Below are 23399 nucleotides of genomic sequence, written 5' to 3' on the forward strand. Positions count from 1 at the left end.
TACTTGCTCTGTGTTTTCCTGCATTCCATCGGCCAGAAGCAGTGCCAGGGCTCCTTGCAATTGCTGTGGAGGCTGGGAGACGCAGTGTGTGTGCTCAGAGGGAAGGGAGCGAGTTTGATGGTCCACCCGTCCACCACGCTCCTGCAATTTTTCTGCGTATGAGGATTAAACGAGGTGATTTATATGAAGGATTTGGCATGTAGCAAGCGTCAGTAACTGTATGCTGTTGTTTTCAGCAGTGTCAACAGGATTCTCTGAAAATAAAAGTCAAGTTTTTGTTCCCCTGAGTGGCACTTTTTATCATAAATGTTAGGACAGATCTGTAAAGAAGAAGCATTTCGGTTATGCTTCCTGCTCCAGGAGGGCACACCTGGGCTTACCGCAGACAGCATCTAGCAAGCTTTGAACTCTTACTGGTTTTGGAGTCCTTGGGCCCTGCAAATCCAGAAAACATTCAAAAGTAACTGCAGAGCCAGAAAGATCTGATGCTACCAGCACAGCAAAGAAGCTGGTAGGGCTTGGCATGCAGAAATAGAAATGAAATATAAAGTCGTGGCCTATGAATACATGGGCAAGACCCTGATGTTCGTGCCCACCTGATTTGATGGGCTGTAAATTACGTCCCTCTCTGACGTTGATCTGGTGATGCACGCGTAAAAAGAATGTTGCCGGGCTTCCTTGTGTGCTCGTCTCTGCTCATCTGTGCCAGAGACTGGGATGAATCACAGATTGGTGTTTCTGTGGGAGCCAGTGAAGGAGTGTGAGGGCAAGTGCTCCAGGGACAAAGGCTGCACTGAAGTGCGCCTTCCACCAGGACGGGGATTTTGATGTGGAGCTCCTGGTAGGCCAGAGTTGTTTGCAAGAATTGCATATATGCTCGGGAGAAAGCCTCTAATATTTGTCAGATGTGTCTTCCCAGTAGAAACAACTAGAATAAGGCAACTTGGCTCTTTTTATTTATTTATTTACTTATTTATTTATTTTTAGTTTTAGTTGAAAGGCAGAGAGAACAAATGCCCCCAAGAGGCCAGGTGCTGGGCCAGGCTGAAGCCAGAAACCCAGAACTCAGTCTGCGTCTGCCGTGTGGGTGGCAGGCTTCCATGTTCCTGAGCCGCCAGCCGCTGCCTCTCAGAGCGCGCAGTGGTTAGAAGCTGGGATTGGGAACTGTGCCGGGGACTGCCCCAGGCACTCAGATATGGCAGTCAGGCATCCCAAGCCATGTGAATCACTGTGCAGCACCTGCCCCTTGCCTCCTTTTTCAAATGTAGCCCCAGACCTGGCCTGATTTAAAGTCGGGAGATCTGCCTCGGTCTCCTTCGGAAGCCTACAGCCTGGGCCCCACCGGAGCCCTGTGTCCCGGGCCATGACTGGGCCTCTTGCTTTCTGGAGACAACACTTGGGACAGACTCTCTGCCCCTAGGAAACTTACCCAGCATGTCCAGAGCACGTTTGTATCCTGAGAGGCGTATTGTCAGAGACTTGTCCTATAAAATTCACAGTGTTAAAGTCTTAGGTAATAATATTTAGGGAATATTCTGGTAGGTGTGGCTATAATTTTCTAGAAGAACCCACACATAAATGTCTGGAAGTGACTGCTTTCCTTTGTAGTCATGAGGGTCAGAGGTCAGAATCCTGAAGCCCCACTTGAAGAAACTGCTGTAGCCCCTAAACCTCCCCCTGATCATGGGAGAGGCCTATGCAGGCTCCCTTCTCATGGAAATGCACAGGTTCTGCACAGCTCCTACTGTAGCATCCTCTTGCATTGTTAAAAATATTTCATACAAGCAATGCACTTTGTGCCTTGCATAATGATTTGGAGGAATCTAGGAATAAATGGGAGATTGTGCTGCAAAGGAGCCCAGGGCTGCAGCCACTGGAGCTGCTCCGTAGACAGGCAGAGAGAACCACAGGTGTGTATTGTTGTTGTCTGTTGCCACACAGCAGATCATCTGCAAACCTAGTGACTTAGAACACAGTGATTTTATCCTTTCGGCTCTGTGGCTCAGAAGCGTGGGGAGGGCCCATGGGTCCCTTCTGGTATCAGCTGCAGAGGCGTGACTTGAATCTACAGTATACAAGATGGTCTTGCACCAAGCTTTCTGGGGTTTGGTTGCCAGCCATTGGCTGGAACACCATGGCCTCCTCTCTGTCTCCTTGGTCTCTCATGGTTCTGTTTCAAGCCCAAACATGCAAGATGGCATGGACAACAGGGACTGTTAGAGCCTGGACCTGCAAGAAATGGAGTGTCACTTCTGCCACATTCTCATTGTCAAAGCAGGTCACAAGTCCAGCCAGATGTAAGGTGAGGGAACTGCAGTCTGCCTCTGGATGGGAAGAGCAGTTACACACACGCACGCACACACACGTATGCACACACATGCACACACACACACACAGAATTGCTGGCTGTCTTCTTTGCAGGTGATGTCCCTACGTGTGGTGGATTTGTGTTTAGCTCCCTCTGGGGAAGGCTTTGGTTTCCTATCCAGGGCTTGTGCTGAGTACGAGCAGCTCCTCACTACTTTTTATAGAAGATGCTTATCTGTCTGTCTTCAGCACTGCCACAGTTTTACACAACCAGACTTTGTGATGGTAGTGGCAAGTTCAGACTTCAGGTACTCTTTGTGAGTCTCAGTATGGAGAGCTAACTCATACCTGTCAAAAGCTGGGAAAATGCTTTTGTGCTTAATATTGATATTTTTTTTAAAGGAGATAGGTGTTCTTGCTACCTGGAAAATTCATTTTCTGTAACCTGACAAAATGACTTTTTTTCAATAGAATGGAAAAGACCTCTCTATTTTCCCTGGTTTTTCTATCTCTGTTTCTTTACTTTTTTGTAAGTATTAACAGTAGACATTCATCCCAAAGGTTAAAAATGAGCAAGCCTTCGTCTAGCAGTTGAGATGCCTGTGCCTGATATTAGCGTACCTGGGTTTGGTTACTGGCTTCAGCTCCTGGCTCCAGTTCTTGCAGACTCTGGGAAGCAACAGTGATGGCTCAGGTTCCTGCCACCCACATGAGAGCCCTGGACTGCATTCCCAGCTCCCTCTCTAACCCATCCCTGGCCCTTGGGCATCTGTGGAGTGAGTCAGTGAAAAGGAAACCTCTGTCTGTCTGCCTGTCTGTACTCTGTCCCTCTCTGCAAAAATGAAGATTTAAAAAAATAAAAACATAGATCAGCTCCTTGATGTTGGTGGTGGCACATCCACACACCTTCAGCTTGGGACCTGTGAATCCAGAAACAGCTCCCACAAGGCCACTCCTTTCACAGAGAACCCACCTGTGTGTCCTCAGTCAGAACCGTCATGATGTGTGTCACACGCATTGTATACCTCCAGTTTGTCCGAAGCACGCCAACTACACTCCCTGTCACAGTGATTCAGCAACTCTGTCTTCCACCTCTCCCAAAAGACCCAGAAGGGGAGCAGTGTTTGACACAGTTCTAAGACATCTATGTTCCAGAATAAGACACAGCAGCAGGGAAAAGCCAGAAGATGGGGTATTATGTTCGTGAGCTCACAGTAATTTTCCGTTTTCCACATTGGCAATACGTACTAGTTTACTCAGTTGAAGTTTATGGTTCTTTTTAATGAACATGGTTTAGAAATAAAATAATAATAGTAATAACTTTTACTTACAGCTTATCATTATGGCTTATTACAAGCTACTTTGCGAGGCAGCGTTATATCCATCATCTCATTCAATTTTCACAGCAACTCTGTGAGGTCAATATTTTTAGCTCTGTTTCATAAATTATGAGCCTGAAGTACAAAGAGTTTACAAAGCAGTTTCTTAGGATAAGAACTAGGGTTAGACATAGAACCACTTTCAGAACTAAAGCTATAGCAATCCACTCTAGTTAATTTGTGTTCAGTGCAATAAACATTTACTAAGTATCTGTTGTTGGCTGAGAATAAATAAGTTGTTTTTTCCAAGGAACTCTTATTTTTTCAGGGTATAACTAATCATAATACAGGTGTAAGTTAAATCTGATAAAACAAATCAAGTGTTGTGGCACAACTGAGGAGAAATAATTTAATTCTGCTAGCATTGGGCTCTGATGGCAAATAGAAGTTTTGTAGGCAGTGAAAGCGTAGAGACAAAGAGGGCAACTTTCCATTAATGAGGTTGCGTGGCGTGAGATTCTGTGGTTGTGAAAGGACTGTGGGCTGCATGTTAGTAAATGCTATGAGACAATGCCACATAGTTGGATTTAGCCCATTTGTCAACAGTCTTGAAAGGTATAGGGAAATATCTGAATTTACTCCTTGACAAATGAAAGCTCCCAGAGGTCTCCAAATAGAGGGGGTGCAAATGATTACATCAGTGCTTTGGACAGTCTCTCCTAGAAGCTGAACCAAGTTGTACTGATCGTTGGAATCAGAACCATTTGTTCATCACATAAACCACATAGCTGACCATGCTATTATAAAGTTGCAGCTCAGAGAGTGCAGTCTTGGTCCTGCAACAGTCGCTTCCAGGATGGAGTGGTGGAGTGCGATCCTCATGGTCTTTATTTGAAATGCTAGCTCATGGTGTCACCGTGTTATTCCCATCACTGACTGCATACCCTGGATTATCCTCGAGTTATATGAGAGCTAAAGAATGGACTGGAGAGTATAGCTGCTTTGACACATAAGCAAGTTTCAGGGTTGAAAACTCAAAGAAAGATGGTGACTCTTAGTATTTTTTTTTTTTAAAGTAATGGCTACGTATTTAAGATTACTATTTCTGTATGGACAAAATCTTTTCCCCCAAATTCTTAGCTTATCACCCTGAGTCTTGTAACATCAAAGGGGCCCGTGTTGTGGCATAGAAGGTTAAGCCACCACCTGCAATGCCAGCATCCCGTATGGACGCCGGTTTGAGTCCTGGGTGCTTCACTTCAGATCCAGCTACTTACTAATGCGCCTGGGAAAGCAGCGGAGCATGGCCCAAGTACCCATGTGGGAGATCTGAAAGAAGCTCCTGGCTCCCAGCTTTGGCCTGGCTCAGCCCTGGCTGTTGCAGCCTTTGGGGAGTGAACCAGCAGGTGGAAAAAAATCTCTCTCTCTCTCTCTTTCTCTCTCTCTCTCTCTGTAATTCTACCTTTCTGTCGCTCCCCCCTTCGCGGAGGAACAACACTGGACCCTATGCTGTTCCTTTTGCCCGGCCCTTCCCGGGTTAGCTGCCGACCCTCACTCGCGGAGGAACGACGCTGTCCTGGGTTAGCTGCCGGCCCCTCCACCTCCGTGGAGCCCCCTCCCCCCACCTCCCCACTTTCCCCGCTTTCCCCGCTTTCGCGGAGGAGCGGCACACCGCCGGCTGGCTCTCTCGGGGGCTGCTCAGATGTTCCTCTCAGATGTTCCTGGTGCATGTTGTCTCTCTCCTCCTTTATAGTCCTCTTCCACCAATCCCAACTCTGCTACCCACTCGCCGAGCACGCTGCTCTCCTCCAATCAGGAGCAGGATCAGCTCCTGCAGCTTATCAGTCAAACTGGCGAGAGGCAGCTGCGTAGAAGTTGTTTGCTGTCTCTCAGCGCCATATTATGGGAGAGCAGATGCATAGAATTAGTCCTAGTTCCAGTAATTTAGTCTAGTCTCAGTTGCTCCCCACACCTTTCAAGTAAATAAATATTAAAAAAAAGAAACATTAAGCAAGAAAATGCTTGGGGAAGCATGATGGAAGTAACCAATGCTAACATGCTTCTAACTGAAATTTTAAAACAAAAGAAAATATATAATGCTGTCTTTCTGTGTCATATCTCAAAGCCCACAAATTCCTGTATTAATAAGATTTTCCTATTATTTGCATAAAGGCTTGCTTAATGGTGGCTTTGAAAATTTGAAGTCTAGAAAGAACCATATTAAGAAAACAGCCTGCCTTCTTTTCATACTTTTGGTTAAACATGAAATTTCAGGCTAATCGTGTGTATGTTACACCTCACTGTTAAGTCTGGACAGTTAATAGGATTGGACTTGCATGTTCTGTTATAATCCATGATACAATCCATGATACTTCTTTTGGCTGTGTCACTAGAAAATATACCAGTACATGTGAAGTGGGACATACGTGTGCACATGAGCCCAGGCATCATGTACTTTTGTCAACATTAATGACTGTCAATGTTTGACAAACTAAGTTATGATGATTCCATTCCCAGACTACTAATTAGTTTTGAAAGAGGGGGAATGTTGATCTTTGAGCTGTTAATTCTCAGAAATCCACAAAGCTCACTCTCCCTTCATAATGTATGTTAACTTTTAATCTAGTGTGTCAAGGAGAAGAGCTACCAACCCTGGATGGCCCTATTTATTTATTTATTTTTAAAGATTTATTTTGATATTTATTTGAAAGACAGAGATACAGAGAGAGACAGAGACAGAGAGAGGTCTTCCATCCACTGGTTCACTCCCCAATTGGCCGCAATGGCTGGAGCTGAGCTGATCTGAAGCCAGGAGCCCGGAGCTTTCTCCAGGTCTCCCACATTGGTGCAGGGGCCTAAGCAGTTGGGCCATCTTCTACTCCTTTCCCAGGTCATAGCAGAGAGCTAGATCAGAAGTGGAGCAGCCGGGACTAGAACCAGCGCCCATTTGGGATGCTGGAACTTCAGGCCAGGGCTTTAACTTGCTGCGCCACAGCACTGGCCCCGTGGATGGCCCTATTTAACACCTAGTTTGAGCACCAAGTCCTAGGCAACCTTGCCTTCCCAATCAACCGGTCATGAGTTTCAGTGCACTTAGCTTGATTTGCATAGATGTGGCTCTACCAAACTGCTTTTCCCGAAGTGTTAGTGGCATTGAAATCCATTGCCCTGTATTGGGCTTTGTGCACAAAAGGCACGTTAAGCAACAAAAGGCAGTGGATTTGGGAACTGATAGATGTTTGGCAAACTGCATTTCATTTCCTTGCCATTTCAAACAGTTGTTATATGAAATTAATAATCATTAATAAGATATGTCTACATGCTTTTCTACATTAAGATTGTCCCTTGTACTTATGTCTGCTCAGGATACTAATCTTGTCTAGTGCTCATGGCGTTTGTAGCTTTTTTCATTGATTTTTTTTTTTTAACCTTTCTTTCCTTCCCTAGATTTCTGTATATTCCCTTTCGGCTTCTGTGCTTATTGGTTTAGAAGCAAGCTGGCTTTACTTGTGTGTTGAGTTTGAATGGTTGCATTACAGATTTTTTTTTCCTTTTGCTTGTTAGTGGCAAGTGCCATGTAAGATAGTCTTCATTGATTAATGCTGTAAGTTTGTGAGTCTGAACACCTAAATGGCCTCCAATAAGCCCCCCAGTAAACCAGTAATTCCATAAATCATGAAACTCCTTTAATGTAACTCAAATGAAGAGTGAAGTTTTTTTTAATTTATGATATTTTATTCTGTTGCTATGTCAGCAAAGATAGCAGGACATACAGTCTTCTGGAGATAGAGAAAATCGCAGCCTCCCATGGATCACACAGGCCCGCTATATATACACTGAATTACTAGGTGTAATTGGATCCTTTTGAGAGATTTTTAATAAAATTCCCCAAACAACTCTCCAAATTGTAGTTTCCTCTGCCCAAATGCTATCCTGTCAACAGGACATAGAATTTCCAGCTATCCTTAAACAACCTCGCGGCAGCTACAGACCCCGTCATCTGGGCAGCCACGGAGCGATCCCTGCTAAGGCTTGCCTGGTTCTCCAGCTGAAAGGTGCTGGGTGTGTGGGTTCTCCTGTCCTAAGCAGTCGCCTGGCCCACGGCCTGCTCTGAGGACGGATGAGCCATGGGTGTACCAGGCTCAGGAGCTGTAGGCTGCCCCCTCCAATGCACATGCTGCTCCGATGGCGCAGTCCAGCTCCATGTTCCGTGGACCCCTGGTGCATTTATGTGTCAGGAAAGTGCTCTGTTTTCTGCTGCAGCCCTATCTTTTTTGCGTTGTAATCCCCAGGCCTCTGCTGTTGATTTATTGTCTCCGAGCTGCTTTGCAGTTACAGACCAAGAGCTCTTCATCATGACCTAATTTTCCTCTCATAAACATCACAGCACATAATAAAGAGTACCCTGCAGACATTATAGGGAGACTCCTAATCCTTCTAAATTGCAGGAGCGTGTGACAGATGGGATTGGAAAAGGTGTAAAAATGTGTATGTGACATGGATAAGAACAGATTCCGGAAGTATCAGTGCTCTCCAGCTTTAAGACGGGCCAGGGGGACCAGAAGGGCGCCGTTGAAACTCGAGTGTTGTAGACGACGTGGGGGAGGAGAACAGCAGGCTCCGACATCGCTCTGAGCAGTTCAAGTTGATGTTGTGCAAAGGGCTATAATTAAATTTACCCTTATAAATTAAATCCTCTTGTCTCAACTGCGAATAGTGCATTGTTGGGTCTCCATTTATTTCCCTTCCTGTACTTCTGTGTGTCGCCTTTTTTTATTGAACACAATAATGTCTTCTGAACACAGAATGTCACACTGTGTTAGGTGCTTCAGTCCTCACCACTTGGGGCTTTTGACAGATGAAGCTTCTGAAGGTCAGACAGTTACGTACCTTGCTCAAGGTCACAGAGCTACTGAATGACTGAGATCTGGTCTCCAGACTCCAAAACTTTCCACTTTGTCCTCTGTCAATGATAGCTGTAGTAGAGAGCCACCATGGTTACAGCCCAGACAGTCAAGCCGTCGAGGTCCCAGTTCAGCGGTCTTGCTTCTCTGTGTGACCTTGGATAAATGAGCTCATCTCAGTGAGTGTCAGTTTCCCCATGTACAAGATGCCCAGAATAATAGTGTCTCCCTTACAGGGTTAGCATGTGTGAACTAATCCATGACTATAACGTAGCGCAGTAAGTTCCAAACACATTTTGATTTTCACTGTCATTCATCACCCACCACCTCTGTCACTTCCTGCCTGCTCTTTGCCAGATACTGCACTAAGCATTTTATCTGTGTGGTCTTTTCAGTAGTTCTGCAAGGCAGTTATTAGGTTCACAGTCACACAACAGGTTTACAGGAACTAAAAACTTTGCTCAAGATCCCACATCTTGTAGGTGACAAAGCTAGGATTTGAACCCAGGTCTGTCTAGTTCCAAAGCCTATTTTCTTTCTACCCATATAGTAACTTTAAACTCCTTTCCAGTGTTTTATGTGGCGATATGGAAATGATGTGGACGTCTGTGATGGTGAAGTCAGCGTAGCTGTAAGTGGTGCCTGCTGAGTAACCAGGAACCCCAGGATGGCCTGAATCTGTCAGGCTGCAGAGGCCAAGCTGCCCTGACCACTGTCCCACGTCGCTGAAGGGGAAGCAGCAGCTTGCCGTTGATGGGGCTGCGAGTTCGACTTACAGGAAGCTTGACATTGGGGCTATTTGGAAGGGTTACCAGAGTGATATTTTATTTTACAGTTTTATTCCCTAGTAGCTTCCAAAGGCTTACAGTCTTCCTCACTTTTATCTGCAAGGCATTCCCCGCTGAATGGGAATTGAGTTTAAGTTTGGGCAGTGTTAACAGGACACGTGGGGCACAGCACACATCTGCCCCTTGTGCGTTAATTTGGAAAGTCCCTGTGAAATGAGGAGCCTGTTGGAGCCTCACGATGGAGCCCTGTGGACTCTAGGCTTCTGGGTTCCTGGAGCGGAGGCATCCCTTTCTCAGCAGGGCTGTTCGTGCAGAAGTCCCTTCCCCGACACCCTGAGGGAAAAGTCTTTGGACTGTCTTGAAATAATCCCTTCCGATGACACAGGATTGGCATTACCACCAAAACCGTGAACAGTTTACTCTCTTCAGCATCCCAACTTGAACTTTTAACACAGAGACAAACCCTGGGCCTGGCCAGTCAGCTTGCATGTGTTCAAGTCTCAGGGTTAAATGAATGAGAGTTTGGGCAGTGGTTTTCCAGGCTTCTTAATGAAGGTGTGTGTCCTCTGCCCTGATGTGGTGTAATTTACAAAGGTGTGCTCACACCTTGGAAAACCACGCAACGTTACCATAATGTCAGCCCCATACCTGGCAGCTTAGGTGCACAGTGTGCTCACTTGCACGGTGTTGCTCCTGATCCCAAGGAAAGCCCTACAGAGCTGGCTCACGCTGAGACCGAAGAACTGGCCTGGGGATGTTAGCACTCACCCATGGTGAAAATCTATTCCTAGGGCTTGTTCTGTTCTATCCAAATAACTGTTTAGAATAAACAGCCAAGGAGTAGAGTGAAATTCTTGCTTGTGTGCCGTCATCTCTTCTTGCCCTGCTACATACAAATATTGTTTTGGAAGCAGTGTTGGTTGAATCCCATGACTCTTCCTCATGACTCATGACTTGTCTTTGTTTCTGCAGCATTTGCAGCAGTCCTTAGGGAAGAGCAAATGCTCACGTTTCTATTGACAGGTGAAATTAAGGTATAAAACATGGGGTAGGCACTGAGCCTCGCAGTTAAGATGCCTGCATTCCCCACATTGCAGTACTCAGGGTTCATTCACAGCTTTGGCTCCTTGATTCCAAGTTCCTGCTGATGCAGGCCCTGGGAGGCAGCAGGGATGGCCCAAGTGGTTGGGTCCCTGCTGTCCACATGGGAGACCTGCACCGCCATTCGCAGCTGCTGGCTTCCGCTGCAGCCCAGCCTTGGGCATGGTGGGCATTTGGGAAGTGAGAGTGCAGATGGGAGCTCCCCCTGTCTCTCTGCTTTCTGCCTCTTAAATACAATTTTTTAAAAATTCTCCAATGTCATTAATGCTGGTGCGTAGTTGGATTGTCACCCTAGGAGCAGCCATGGGTGAGCATTGTTGAGGGAAGAATGTAAAGGGGGAAGAAAGCCTCTGAGAGCCTCACTGGGCTCAGTGACCCAAGCTCTTTCTGTTTTCTTCCCGATGTTAGAGACTCAGAGTCTGGAGACTCAGGTAAGCTAGTAGGGTTCCCCCTGCTCTAGACGTCAGGAGCATTTTGCTGCTTTTATTCTAAGGCGCCTTCTCTTTTCACCCCCTCGCCCTGGTTGAACTCAGCTATGCATAGAGATTCCATTTATCTTGCTGCAGATTTTTAGTCTCCCAGGGAAAAAATGGTAATGCTGCTTTCAGACAGCTGTGTTTGGGAGTGAGACTGACTGCACCAGCTGGCTGGCATTACCACAGCCCAGGGTCCCGCCAGTTCGTGGAGAGCAGCTGTTTCGGCTGAAATTCTTATAATTCTTAAAACTTTGCTTCCTATGTGTCAGCTTTTGAGTTTTGCTTTTAAATGCACAAAAGGAGACAGGGCCATGAGGAAGATTCTGAGGTGTCCTGGGGTTACCCATAGGTGGAAGGGAAGAAATGGCTACCGCTGTCCTCTTACTACTCATGACTGTATGGGAAGAGAAAATCCAAAGGGAGGCTAATTCCAATGACAGAGATGATCAAGAATGAACTGGTAAATTATGATACCTCAGTCTAGTGAGGGGGTATGCAACCATTAAGAATCATGTTTGGGGAATCTTTTTTTTTTTTTTTTTTAAATTTATTTGACAGGTAGAGTTATAGACAGAGAGAGAGACAGAGAGAAAGGCTTTCCTTCCATTGGTTCACCCCCCAAATGGCCTCAACAGCCATCGCTGCACCAATCCGAAGCCAGGAACCAGGTGCTTCTTCCTGGTCTCCTATGCAGGTGCAGGGGCCCAAGCACTTGGGCCATCCTCCACTGCCTTCCCGGGCCACAGCAGAGAGCTGGACTGGAAGAGGAGCAATCCCATATGGGATGCCAGTGCCACAGGCGGAGGATTAACCAAGTGAGCCATGGTGCTGGCTCCTTGGGGATCTTTTTAATAAAGGGAAAAATGCTAATATTTGTTGAAATGTGTCAGATAAAAACAACCACAAAACAAATATAATCTCAACTATGTAAAAGTGTCTTAATATTAATTTTTTATTTATTTTCATTTTAGTTGAAAGAGAGATGGAGACATCCGTCTTACCTCCACTGCTTTGTTCCCCAAATCCCACAGCAGCTAGGGCTGGACCAGTCTGAAACCAGGGGCCCAGGATTCAGTCTGCAGTCTGTGTCTCCCACATGGGTAGCAGCAGGGACCCAAGTACTTGACCCCTCCTATGCCTACTGCAAGGACACACATTAGCAGGAAGCTGGAGTTATAAGCAGAGCCAAAACTTGGAGTGAGGCATGCTGATAAGGGAATGTGGATGTTGTGAGTGGCATTTTGACCTCTCTGCCAAATACCCACCACTGTGTTGACAATCAATGAGATAATTCATCCAAAGCCTTTAACCCAGTACCTCTTGTGGTAAACACTCAGTAAACCATAGCTACTGGAATGCAAACTGTCTAACCACAGGAAGCCTGTTGGCCTTGTTCACTGTTAGACCCGCAGTGCCTAGTATAAAGTAGAGGCTCTAAAGAATTGTGTTGATTGAGTGACTCTTATTTTCCAAGCCTGGATTTTACCATCAGTCATGACAGTTGTGGCCAGGTGACCTCTGTGTGGCTCAGGTCTTCTATGAAGCACTGAGGACATGAGCTGGTATGTAGGGTTGCTGAGAATCCAGTGAGCTACTCATTGAGCACACGCAGTAGCCGTACCCTAGTAGGCTGCACTAAGTGCTGGCCGCTGTGGCTGTGGGTAGCTCCGTGCAAGTGTCAGCGGTTAGAATTACCGAATGATGCTGTACCTTTACCTGCAGATAAAAAAATGAGAGTTGCATGGAATTCTGTCCATCATTTTCTTCTCTCTCTCTCTCATTATTTTACCATGGCTTTAATAATAATTAAGGCCCAAAGAAAAAGCTCAGGAAGGAATAAAACCTAAATGCTAACAGCAGTTATCTCCAGTAGAATTGGGAAATGTTCATTTTTTGTTTTCTTCTTGAGATGTTTCTACATTTTGGTGGTTGACTATAGTGCCTATATGTGATTTAATCATCCAGGGTTAAAAAAAATTGACCTTCCCTTGACCTCTTCCAAGCAAGCAGAAAGCTCAGCAGCACCAATAGCTCAGAGCTGTGGCACCAAGACTGAAACTGCGGCCGAGGACACTTGAGGGTTGGCAAATTGAGCCCTGTTCTGCAGTTCTTTTTTGCAGTTTGACTTAAATACGTATTTTTGCAGTCTAGAAACGTTGTGAAGTGGTTGCTAAGAACCAGGACATTGGAGGTGGCATCCGCAGTGCCAGCATTGCAGTGTGGGCACCAGCGCCAGTCCTGGCTGCCCCACTTTCAATCCAGCTCCCTGCTAATGGCCTGGGAAAGCAGCGGAAGATGGCCCAAGTGCTTGGACCCCTGCACTCACGTGGGAGACCTGGATGAGCTCTTGGCTCCTAGCTTTGGCCATTTGAGGAGTGACCCAGTGGATGGAAGATTGCTACATCTCTCTCTCTCTCTCTGTCTCTAATTCAGACTTTCAAATAAATAAATCTTAAAAAAAAAAAAAGAAAAAGAAAACTTAAAAAAAAAATGAACTGGGACATAGAACCGTTAGTAAAGAAAGGTAAAGAGGTTTTGATCTATTGGCTCTGAGTGATGGCAGCCATCTTCAGTGCCCCTGACAGCCAGCTTGGATTTTGCACCCTGGGCGCCTTCCAATCCCCCAGCCCACCTCACCCCACCTCACCCCCAGAGAGAGCAACGGCAGGGAGATGAGCAGAAATCCGGGCAGAAGGGGTGAGAAGTAGAAGTGAGCGTTACTGAGCTCTGCGAGGGGCTCTCGGAGGGGCTATTTCATGGCGCTTCCTGGGAACCAGTGTTTCCGATGAAGTACCGGGCAGGTGGCGGCGGTCTTTTCCAATCTTTTCTCGCAGTCTCAGACTCCACCGCGCTGTCTGCCGCGCCGGTTCGGGCCTGTGCGCTCTCGCAGAAGCGTGTAACCTCTTGTGAACCTCTGTTGGCAGATCTTCAACACTGTGCCCGATGCGCCGCTCACCGGCACCCAGCTGCACCTGTCGCGGAAGAAGAGCGGTGATGCCAAGCCCCCGTCCTGCAGCGAGAGACCCCTGACGCTCTTCCACGCCGTGCAGGCGACAGAGAAACGTAAGTCCCCGTGCTCAAGGCGTGTGTTGTGTGCAGAGACAGCCCTAGCCTCCTCCCAACCCCACCCAGGCCTCTCTCTGTGTCCCGCTGGCCTTTGGTGCCCCTAAAGAGTGTGTGTGTCCTTGCGCCCTCCCAAGCCCCATGGCAGAGCATCGCTCCCAGGACAGGAAGCAGAGGAGGAAACTCTCCCTGCGGCCTTTCGGGCGCGCACAGCTGAGCCGCTTCCTCCCGCGCGGTGCGAGAATCACCTCTTTGGTTCCCCCTTTATTAGCAACTCCCAGGGACCTGATTTCCTCCCTTCTCTGCGGTTTTCTAATTCAGCGCTTCTTAGTCTGACTCATACGGCTTCCTAGACTGTGCCTCCGTGAGGCTGGAACCTGCTTGTACCGGCCTTTGCTATTGCTGTCCTACACCACCTCTCACGGGGTCTAGTACGTAGTTGAGATTTTAGAAAAACAAACAAAAACAACAACAACACTTGAAATCAGTTCATCAGAGAAGGACCCTCCTTGTTGCAAACAGCAGGTGTTATCATCTTTCTTCCATCGCAGACTTTCTGAGCTCTTGGCTGTGACCAGGTGCTGAGCCCTAAAATAGAGTGTTCTAGCTTCTGTAAAAAGTAGTCCTATAATGGAGCCACCAAAGCCTCCAGCTGTGCCAGAGCTAAGTGGAGAGGCGTTCTTGTGCCAGCCTCGCCACGGTTCCAGCCTTTTTCCTCAGTTTGCTCATCTGTAAAATAGGTATCTTAGTGCTCACCTCATTGGAGATTTGGGAAGATTAGATGAAATGGTTCAGTACCTGAGAGTGGCTGCTGTCTTTAGTGGTTATTGTTGAATCGCGTGCAGTGTGCAAGGCTGGTACATTCACACAGCCAGCATTCACAGGGTGCCTGCCGAGGACCGACGACAGAGAAGCTGGGCGTGTCTTCCCGGAGCTCGGCGTGCTACCTGTTCTAGAGGTGTGTGCCTGCTGAGAGGTGCGATGGAACAGTTAGCTCACGCCAGCTCCAGGTTGCCAGGGTACCCACCCTGTCTCTGCTGTGTGACACTCAGGATGTACTGTCACATCTCAGGCCTCACCTCCTCTTCTGGAAAACGGGGTAGTGGTTTCTACCACATAGGGCTGTTGTGAGGATTAAACCACTTCTCCCAGGCAGGTGTGGTGACACCACAGGTCAAGCCACTGCTGGGGATGCCTGCATCCCTTACAACCATGCCATTTTGAGTCCTGGCTGCTCTGCTTCCTGTCCAGCTCCCTGTTAATGTGCCTGGGAACTGCAGGAGATGGCTGGAGTGCCTGAGTCACTGTCACCCACATAGGAGATGGAGCGCCTGTCTCCTGGATCTACCCTGGCCTGCCCCTGGCTGTTGGTGGCCATTTGGGCAGTGAACCAACAGATGAAAGATCTCTTTGTCACTTGCTCTCCTTCATTCTCTCTTTGTCACTCTGCCTTTCAAATAGATAAATACATGTGTAAAATAAAATAGCACTTCATCCAGTGCTAGGTGCCGAGTTGAGTGCCCAGTACGTGCTGGGTGGCGAGGTGGCGTCGTCGTCATCGTCCGTCCCTGCTAACCTGTAGAGGCAGAGCAGGGCAGTGTCTCCTTTCACTCAGCATCACATTGGCATCTTTCTTTGTCATAAAGAAGTTTTTCTAAACCCATGGTATTTCAGGCGTTTTGACCTTCCTTATCATGACTCCTGAAATCAAGCGTTTCTCACCCCCAAAACTCGCTGAATTTAAAGGTTTCATGGTATCCCATAATACAGCTGTACCTCAGTGTATTTAGAATCATTTGAGTTGTTCCAGTTATTTTGATTTTAGTTTATTTATAGTCCAGCTGCTGTTATCATCATTGTAGCTCATGAGCATTGCTTAAGATAAATTCCTGTGGAGCTGGCATGTGGCTCAGGGGATTAAGTCACCACTCATGTTGCCAGCATCCCATATGGACACTGGTTCAAGTCCTGGCTGCTCCACTCCCAGTCCAGCTCCCTACATAGAGCCCCTGGGAAGGCAGCAGATGATGGCCTGAGTGCTTGGGCCTCTGCCACTCACATGGGAGACCCGGATGGAGTTCAACAATAGCTTGTGTTGCTGGTCGACATGTGCTGGGGTCGCTCTCATGGTGACAGACACATAACCGGGTCCTCTGCAAGGACACCAGGCACATTTGCAGCAGGACTGGCCTCAACTACATCTGCCCAGTGTCTGAGGCATCGGACTTCAGGGCGATGTTCGCCTCAGGTTTCCAGGAGACCCATGGACACCAGCGTTTTCTACTAAGCCGTGTGTGGTGCACGTGGAGACAGACCAGACAGTGCCTGTCCTTCCCCCTTTGGCTTACCTAGTGCTGGGTTTGTGGTGAGGCTGCAACAGCTCGGGGACAGGTCTCCAGGTATACTTGGGGGCATGTAAGAAGGAAGATGGAGATGAGCAGAAAACCAATCAGATCTTTGGCTTAGATTAACTTTATTACATGAGGCAGAGGCTGAAGGCGAGGACGTGTGAGAGTAGACCTGTCTAAGCTGCAGAATAGGCAGTGACGTTCCTGTCTGCAGACAGTGGGCCAAGGGCGTGAGACGGGAAGAGAGCAGCACTTTCCTTGTGTGCTGGGCAAGTCTTCCGGGAAACAGGGCTGAGCTCTGCAGTTGTCAGATGCTCTGAGGGTGGGGGGCATGGATAGCTTCCCCTGCTCCTTGGAGAAGAGACATTTTAATGGAAAAGTTGTGTGTGTATGTTTGAACCTCAAAAAAATTCAAGGAAAATGGAGTATGTTTTGAGGCAAAACAATTTTGAAATCCATGCCTTGTGTTTTTCATGATACCAGTTTCCCATGAACTTTTTGAAGGCTCTTCCACACTTAGTTTTCAGTATTTTTTTGCACCAAAATACAGTTACCTTTTAAAAAATTATTTATTTGAGAGACAGCAAGAGAGCGCCCATCTCCTGGTTCACTAACAAGGTGCCTGAAACAGCTGAGCCTGGGCCAAATCTCCCACATAGGTGTCAGGGAACCCAATTACTTGAGCCATCACCACCACCTCCCAAGGGTCTACACTGGCAGGAAGGTGGATTCAGGAACTAGAGACAGATTACCAAACCCCAGTCCTCCAATGTGGGACATGCCTGCCCCTAACCTAATCTTTTAATTCCATTTTCCCCTGAGCTTTTTGAAATGCCTTGTATACATATGTATATGAATGCTTAACTGGAATAATAAATATAAATATATATATATATATTTATCTATGTAGGCTATCTTCCAAACAATTAACTGTTGTTAGTACTTTAAATATTATTATTAATTATGATTATAGTAAAAGTTTTCTACACTGTAATCCACAGCATAAAATGCCGAAGTTTTTTTAATGTACTCAACTAGAAATGGGTTCCTGTGTTGTGACTTGGCTGTTTAGATTGCTGTAGAGGCCGGCGCCGCGGCTCACTAGGCTAATCCTCCGCCTAGCAGCGCCGGCACACCGGGTTCTAGTCCCGGTCGGGGCGCCGGATTCTGTCCTGGTTGCCCCTCTTCCAGGCCAGCCCTCTGCTGTGGCCAGGGAGTGCAGTGGAGGATGGCCCAGGTGCTTGGGCCCTGCACCCCATGGGAGACCAGGAAAAGCACCTGGCTCCTGGCTCCTGCCATCGGATCAGCGCGGTGTGCCGGCCGCAGCGCGCCGGCCGCGGCGGCCATTGGAGGGTGAACCAACGGCAAAGGAAGACCTTTCTCTCTGTCTCTCTCTCACTGTCTACTCTGCCTGTCAAAAAAAAAAAAAAAAAAAAAAAAGATTGCTGTAGACACTCACTGTTGATCTTTTGATTTCTTGCTGTGCACTTTGGGTTCATTGCGATGCCTGCCAAGGTTTGATGCGCCTTTGCCTTTCTTGCCACAGAGCAGATTCCCTTTTACAAGGGAGCGCCCCGTATGGACACACACACATACAGGCACTTGCGCAGGCACACAGACCTCTGCCCTACCCTCAAACTAGCCATCTGCTGTTTTTCAGAACCTCCTTTCTTCTTAAGTCTGTGCAGGTGATCTCTTTTGTGTCCACGTAGGCTCCTCTTTTTACTTACTGAGGTGCTAGCATTCTCTCTGCATTCCGCTGGCCAGCCTTCAGTTGAGTCCCTAACTGAGATATGCAGTGGACCTGCAGATTCCCGAGTGGCTCCTCTGGGTGCGTCCCTTCAAAGGTCCCAGTTGTGCGCCAACAGCATACGTTCTTCCCTCACGCTGCAGTGCTCCTGCTCTGCGCAGGAGTTGGAGCCTCTTCTCTCCTTTAAAGGTCAGTGTGCCAGTAGTCTTAGCATCAGTGTGCCATTTGCCTCCCTCTTCCCAGAGGTGTCAGCTTGGGAGTTCCATGGCCCATTCCTCTGTCTTTGCACCTGTGCTGGAGGCTCATGGAACTATCTGGCATGGTACGTGATGTATGTCTTATTTCTAGAACAAGTTGTCCTTCTGCCTAGGTGAACCAGTTGTGCATCCAGGAGCTTGCACACTGTTCTCTCTTAATCTGTGGGCATGAATGGGGTCTTCTTTGGCGGCCCCTTCCATGTACCTGAAGTTCAGTGGTCTTTAGGATGGCAATGGTCTCTTCCTAGTATGAGGTGCTGGAGACTTTCTTATGTTCTTGGCTCTTCACAGCAGGAAACATGGTAGCAGCAGGGCTAGGAATAAAATGAGATTAGCTTCTGAGATCAAAACTTGTTGGAGAAGAGCAAAGGGAATGATGGAGAAATGCACAATTTAAAATATCAGGGGAAAAAATGCAGATTGTCCGAAAACCAGTGACTGCTCTTGAGAAGGAGGCTAGATATCATTATTTGTAGTTGGTCAAAACTGTTGGTCGAATGGAGGATTTTGAGAATGACATTACGGGCAGAGGGCCCAGTCTGGCTGAGAGGACCAAAGGGTGGTCTGTGCTTAACAGAGGGAGCACGAGGGGAGAGTCTGTAATTAGCAGTGGGTAGCTCTTGTCTGTAGAACTGAGGGGGGGGGACAGTTGAAAGATGATTTCCAAAATTGGACTTGGCAGACATTTTCCCTTAGAAGTATTTTGTTTATCTTTGTTTAAGACAGATGCAACTGCATAACAGATCAACTTGTTTCTCAGGCTGGCCATGGTCCTTTCATCTTTAAAATTCCATGCAATGAGTTCTGTCCCTGTTGTACAGTTGTAGGGGAATGAGATTTATGTCACGTGGTTCTCAGGGTCCCACAGCGGTTCATACCCTCGTGCTACCTGCATGCTACCTTGCTACTCCATCTGTGTCCTGAGTTCCCATTTTGGTTGTTGGGGGAGTGCCAGAGATGTGGTTCTTTGAGGGTTGGCTACTGTGGCATGGTCTACAAACACCACCTTTTTGACAAGGAAGATGTCTCCAGTTCCACTTCTTTTTTAAAAAAAAAGAAAAGATTTTATTTATTTGTTTGAGAGGTAGAGTTACAGACAGTGAGAGGGAGAGACAGAGAGAAAGGTCTTCCATCTGCTGGTTCACTCCTTAGATGGCCACAACAGCCGGAGCTGCACCAATCCAAAGCCAGGAGTCAGGTGCTTCTTCCTGGTCTCCCACGTGGGAGAAGGGGCCCAAGCACTTGGGCCGTCTTCCACTGCCCTCCCAGGCCACAGCAGAGAGCTGGATTGGAAGAGGAACAGCCAGGACTCAAACCGGCTCCCACATGGGATGCCGGCACCACAGGCAGAGGATTAACCAACTGCGCCACAGCGCCAGCCCCCAGTTCCACTTCTGAGCCTGAAGTGTGACCTTCCCTTAAGCTGGGATTTACCTGCAGTGAGTTGAAGGGCTGCTGGGGAGGCTGCGTGGCTGCCTTTGATCCAGAACCTTGAGGCCAAACTAGAAATGGAACCTCATTCAATAAAGGCAGTAAAAATAAAAATAATTATAGCCTAACGAATGTGCCAAGCAGCCTGCTAAGCCCATTATTATCTCATCTCCACAGCTGATAATAATTCCATGAGGTAGAGTCTCGCATTTTATGGACTGGTAAGTTGAAGCTAGCGAGAAGAAGCCGTCACACAAGTAGCAAATGGCAGAGGAGGCATTTGTCCCCAGGTGGCCTCCCTTCCCTGTGCCATGCCACCTTTGCACGGTGCCTGTGCATTTCCTGAGCCCCAGAAGTGAACCCTGGCTAGACTGAGTTGCAGAAGCAGTGGCAGCCATCTGTCCCAGCTTCAGCTGCACCCTGTTGAATGGGCTCCTGATGACACAAACTGGCAGGATGCAGCCCCATGGCAGCCCCCTCCAGATCCAGCACCAGCTCTGCAGAGAGCAGTGGCTTTCACAGCCGGGGTGAAGGCTCTCCCTCATCTGCAATCACCTCTGAACAGATGGAACGAGGTTTTTCAACTGTGCTGCCAGACGAACAGCGGTGGAGGAGATTACGGCTTAATCTCCAAGTTTCCACACAGATCATCCTGCAGCAGAGAGCGGACTGGCATGTCTAGGTGAACAGTGCTGACACACGAGCTGTGGACCTCTGGACAGCTGTAGAAGGTAGAGCCAGCAGCACTGGAGAAAACTGTCAGCGAGGGCTTGTCCCCATTGGGTTTTTCCCAAGAGGTCTCAGAGTGACCTTTCGAGCTTTTCATCCGGAGTTCTTGGTCTGTACGTCAAGATGTGGAGACAGGGCTGTTGGAACAGTGTTCTTGGACGGGCACATCCATGCGCCTGTAGGGAGCTTGTGAAATGCACAAGCCTGCCGCTCCCCCGCCACATTCTGAGTCAGGAAGTCTTGCCTGGAGCTCAGGCACTGTGGTTTTAAAAGCGGCCTCGTCATACCAGCTCAAGGTGCAGACCCGCTGGCTGAGCTAGGTGGGCCAGTCAGCGCTGTTTTCCATCTGTTGTTACCAGGGCATCTCTGTGAGTCCTTGTCAGGATTTGGAGCAGTGTGGCTTGCTAGTTGGAAGTGGTGGCCTCACTGTCAGCCCGAGTTGTTTCAGGGCCGTCTCCGTCAGCCGCCGGCTCTGGGACCTGAAGTGTGTGACTTTGCTTTTCTGAACCTCCATGGTCTCATCTGTGAAATCAATCACTGGTAACAGCTGCCTTGGAGCGACACGGCCGTGATGAAGTGAGCGGTGCATGTAAAGTCCTTGACACTGGGCCTGGAACGTAGCAAGCACCTAATAAATGTTAGCCACGGTTACGATGATTATCAGCAGGCTTTAGTTTTACCTTACAGTTAACTGAGGAAATCGTGCCCCGCTCCAAAGGCCGGACCCATAGTGAGCGAACCGCAGGTTTGCCGTGGCCCCAGCGAGAGCCTGTTTTATGCTTGGGTGCAGCTACAACAGCAGCCTGGGCGTGAGGCACTGTGTTGGTGGGGTGGGGACAGGCGTGCGTTCTTGGCGTTGGTTTCACGTGGATCATGTTCACTAGCTGCTGGGATTATGGCTCTGATTAATTCTTTTAGTCCTGTTAATGCACCCTGGACCCTCTCCCAGACAGGCCCAGGTGGAGAATGCAGCCTGTGTGCTTCTCGTGTGTGTCTTCCTCGCAGAGGAAGAGCAGGGCTCTGTACTCAGCAGATGCTCCCACCACGTCTTCCCTGAGCTCTCAGTGCCAGGCCTGGACGTGTGCCGAGATCCCAAGTGCTCTGGACACACCTTTTTGCTTTGGCAGCTGACATGTTTGTCCACGCAGATTCCTATTGTTGCACAGGCTGCCGAAGGGGTAATGTGGCTCTTGGCTTAATTACGTGTGGTTTCTATGTGTGACTGAAAACACTGTGGGAACCTCACGGCAAGAAAGTTCTATAGATCATTAAATGACAAAAGTCTAAGAATACTTCATGGCCCTGGCATTGTCGCTAAGTGAAGACGGCTGATAATGCGGTATCAGTTATGATGTGAGCCTACTTCTGTTGAAAGGGAAGAATCCGGGCATATATAATGCATCTGTTTCTCTATGGGTAGCAGCACAGCTAATTCTGACATGCATGTGTCAGAATGAGTGTAGCTGGAGGGTGGCTCAGAGGGGATATTTGTGTGTATTTGTACATTTTTCTGTAACTTCTCAATTGGAGAGAAATACATATTTATGAAGTCTTGAGTTATTTTTAATAAAAACAAAACTCCCAACTTGTACATTCCATTTACTATCTTGAGCCCATTTTACAATGAGCCATGGGATAACAATAAGTAAACGTACAGTTTCCTTCTTTGTAATGAGCCGTAGAGAGAGTGCTGTGTGTAGGGGCTCCCACTGGAACCAGGCAGTCCTAAGTTAAAGGGACAGCAACTCCACTCAGAAGTGTGTTCTCAGGCAGACAGCAGACCTGTGATGTGAGTAGTGAGTGTCCATTTAGCTCATCAATCAGCTCCTTGTTTAGCCTCTTATTAAAAGCGCCCTGCTCCCTTGTGGTTTTTGAAATGGTGCTATTGCAGGGCCGGCTTCCCCACAGGTGCCTCATGTCCAACCCTGTGAATCAGTTCCATCCCAGGGCAGCCACAATGACTTCTCCATTCTCCTGTGAAATGCAGTTTTATTGGCATTTTTTCCCTCTGCAAAGAAAGGGGCTGTTATGAGTGCTGTAGGGAGAGCGTCCGTCAGTCGGTCCACACAGGATGAAAATTAGAGGTGGTTTTGCGGAGGACCAACCTGCCCAGAGTGTTAGTGCGTTTACTCTGATCAAAACCACAGACTGGCCCTGTGGGTTGCTACTTATCAGTCCACTGAGCCATCATTGCTCAAAATGCTTTTTTTTAAAAGATTTATTTATTTGAAAGTCAGAGTTACACAGAGAGGCGAGGCAGAGAGAGAGAGGGAGGGAGGAAGAGTGGGAAGGAGAGAGGGGTCTTCCATCTGCTGGTTCACTCCCCAATTGGCTGCAATGACTGGAGCTGCGCCAATCCAAAGCCAGGAGCCAGGAGCTTCTTCCAGGTCTCCCATGCAGATGCAGGGGCCCTAGGACTTGGGCCATCTTCTACTGCTTTCCCAGGCCATAGCAGAGAGCTGGATCGGAAGTGGAGCAGCTGGGACATAAACCAGTGCCCATATGGGATGCCGGCACCACAGGTGGCGGCTTTACCTGCTACACCACAGCACCACCCCTCAAAATGCTTTTTAAGATTATTTTTTAAAACTTTTACCCAAACTCTTTTTGTGTGCCCAACCATATTACCTGAACGGCTATTTAGGATTATTTGTTTCATCAGGAGAGAGACTAGCTCAGCATGCAGTCAGACCACTTCAGGTTTCGGGGTGGCGTGGCATGCTGCTATCAGGAGCCAACGCCACGCTCAGGGGAATTGCTCCAGAAAGTCGGATTCCAAACTTCTCATGCACTTGGGTGTTTCCCAGAGATGGAAAACTCAGAAACTGCTGTGCACTCATGATTTTTTTTTTATTGCAAAATTCATTAAGCTGCCATGCTATTATCCTATCTTGTCAGGATGATACATTACAGACCTCATTGCAAA

The 23399-nt window shown here is 47.9% G+C and overlaps 1 protein-coding gene across 14 annotated transcripts in view; it reads left to right on the forward strand.

Moving 5' to 3' along the window:
* The window catches only part of ARHGAP26 (Rho GTPase activating protein 26), a 448382-nt gene that overhangs the window by 338450 nt on the left and 86533 nt on the right, over nt 1–23399 (forward strand). For all 14 annotated transcript variants that reach the window (XR_016236252.1, XM_051844367.3, XM_051844371.3 and 11 more), the window contains one exon: nt 13820–13958. Coding sequence is in view for 13 of the 14 variants with exons in the window: in XM_051844367.3 (XP_051700327.3) it covers nt 13820–13958 (139 nt within the window). In the remaining variant the exon portion in view is untranslated. The remainder of the gene's footprint in view (nt 1–13819; nt 13959–23399) is intronic.

The sequence above is a fragment of the Oryctolagus cuniculus genome, chromosome 6 (assembly GCF_051225735.1).
Source record: "Oryctolagus cuniculus isolate XC-2025 breed Fujian yellow rabbit chromosome 6, ASM5122573v1, whole genome shotgun sequence".
Lineage (NCBI taxonomy): Eukaryota > Metazoa > Chordata > Mammalia > Lagomorpha > Leporidae > Oryctolagus > Oryctolagus cuniculus.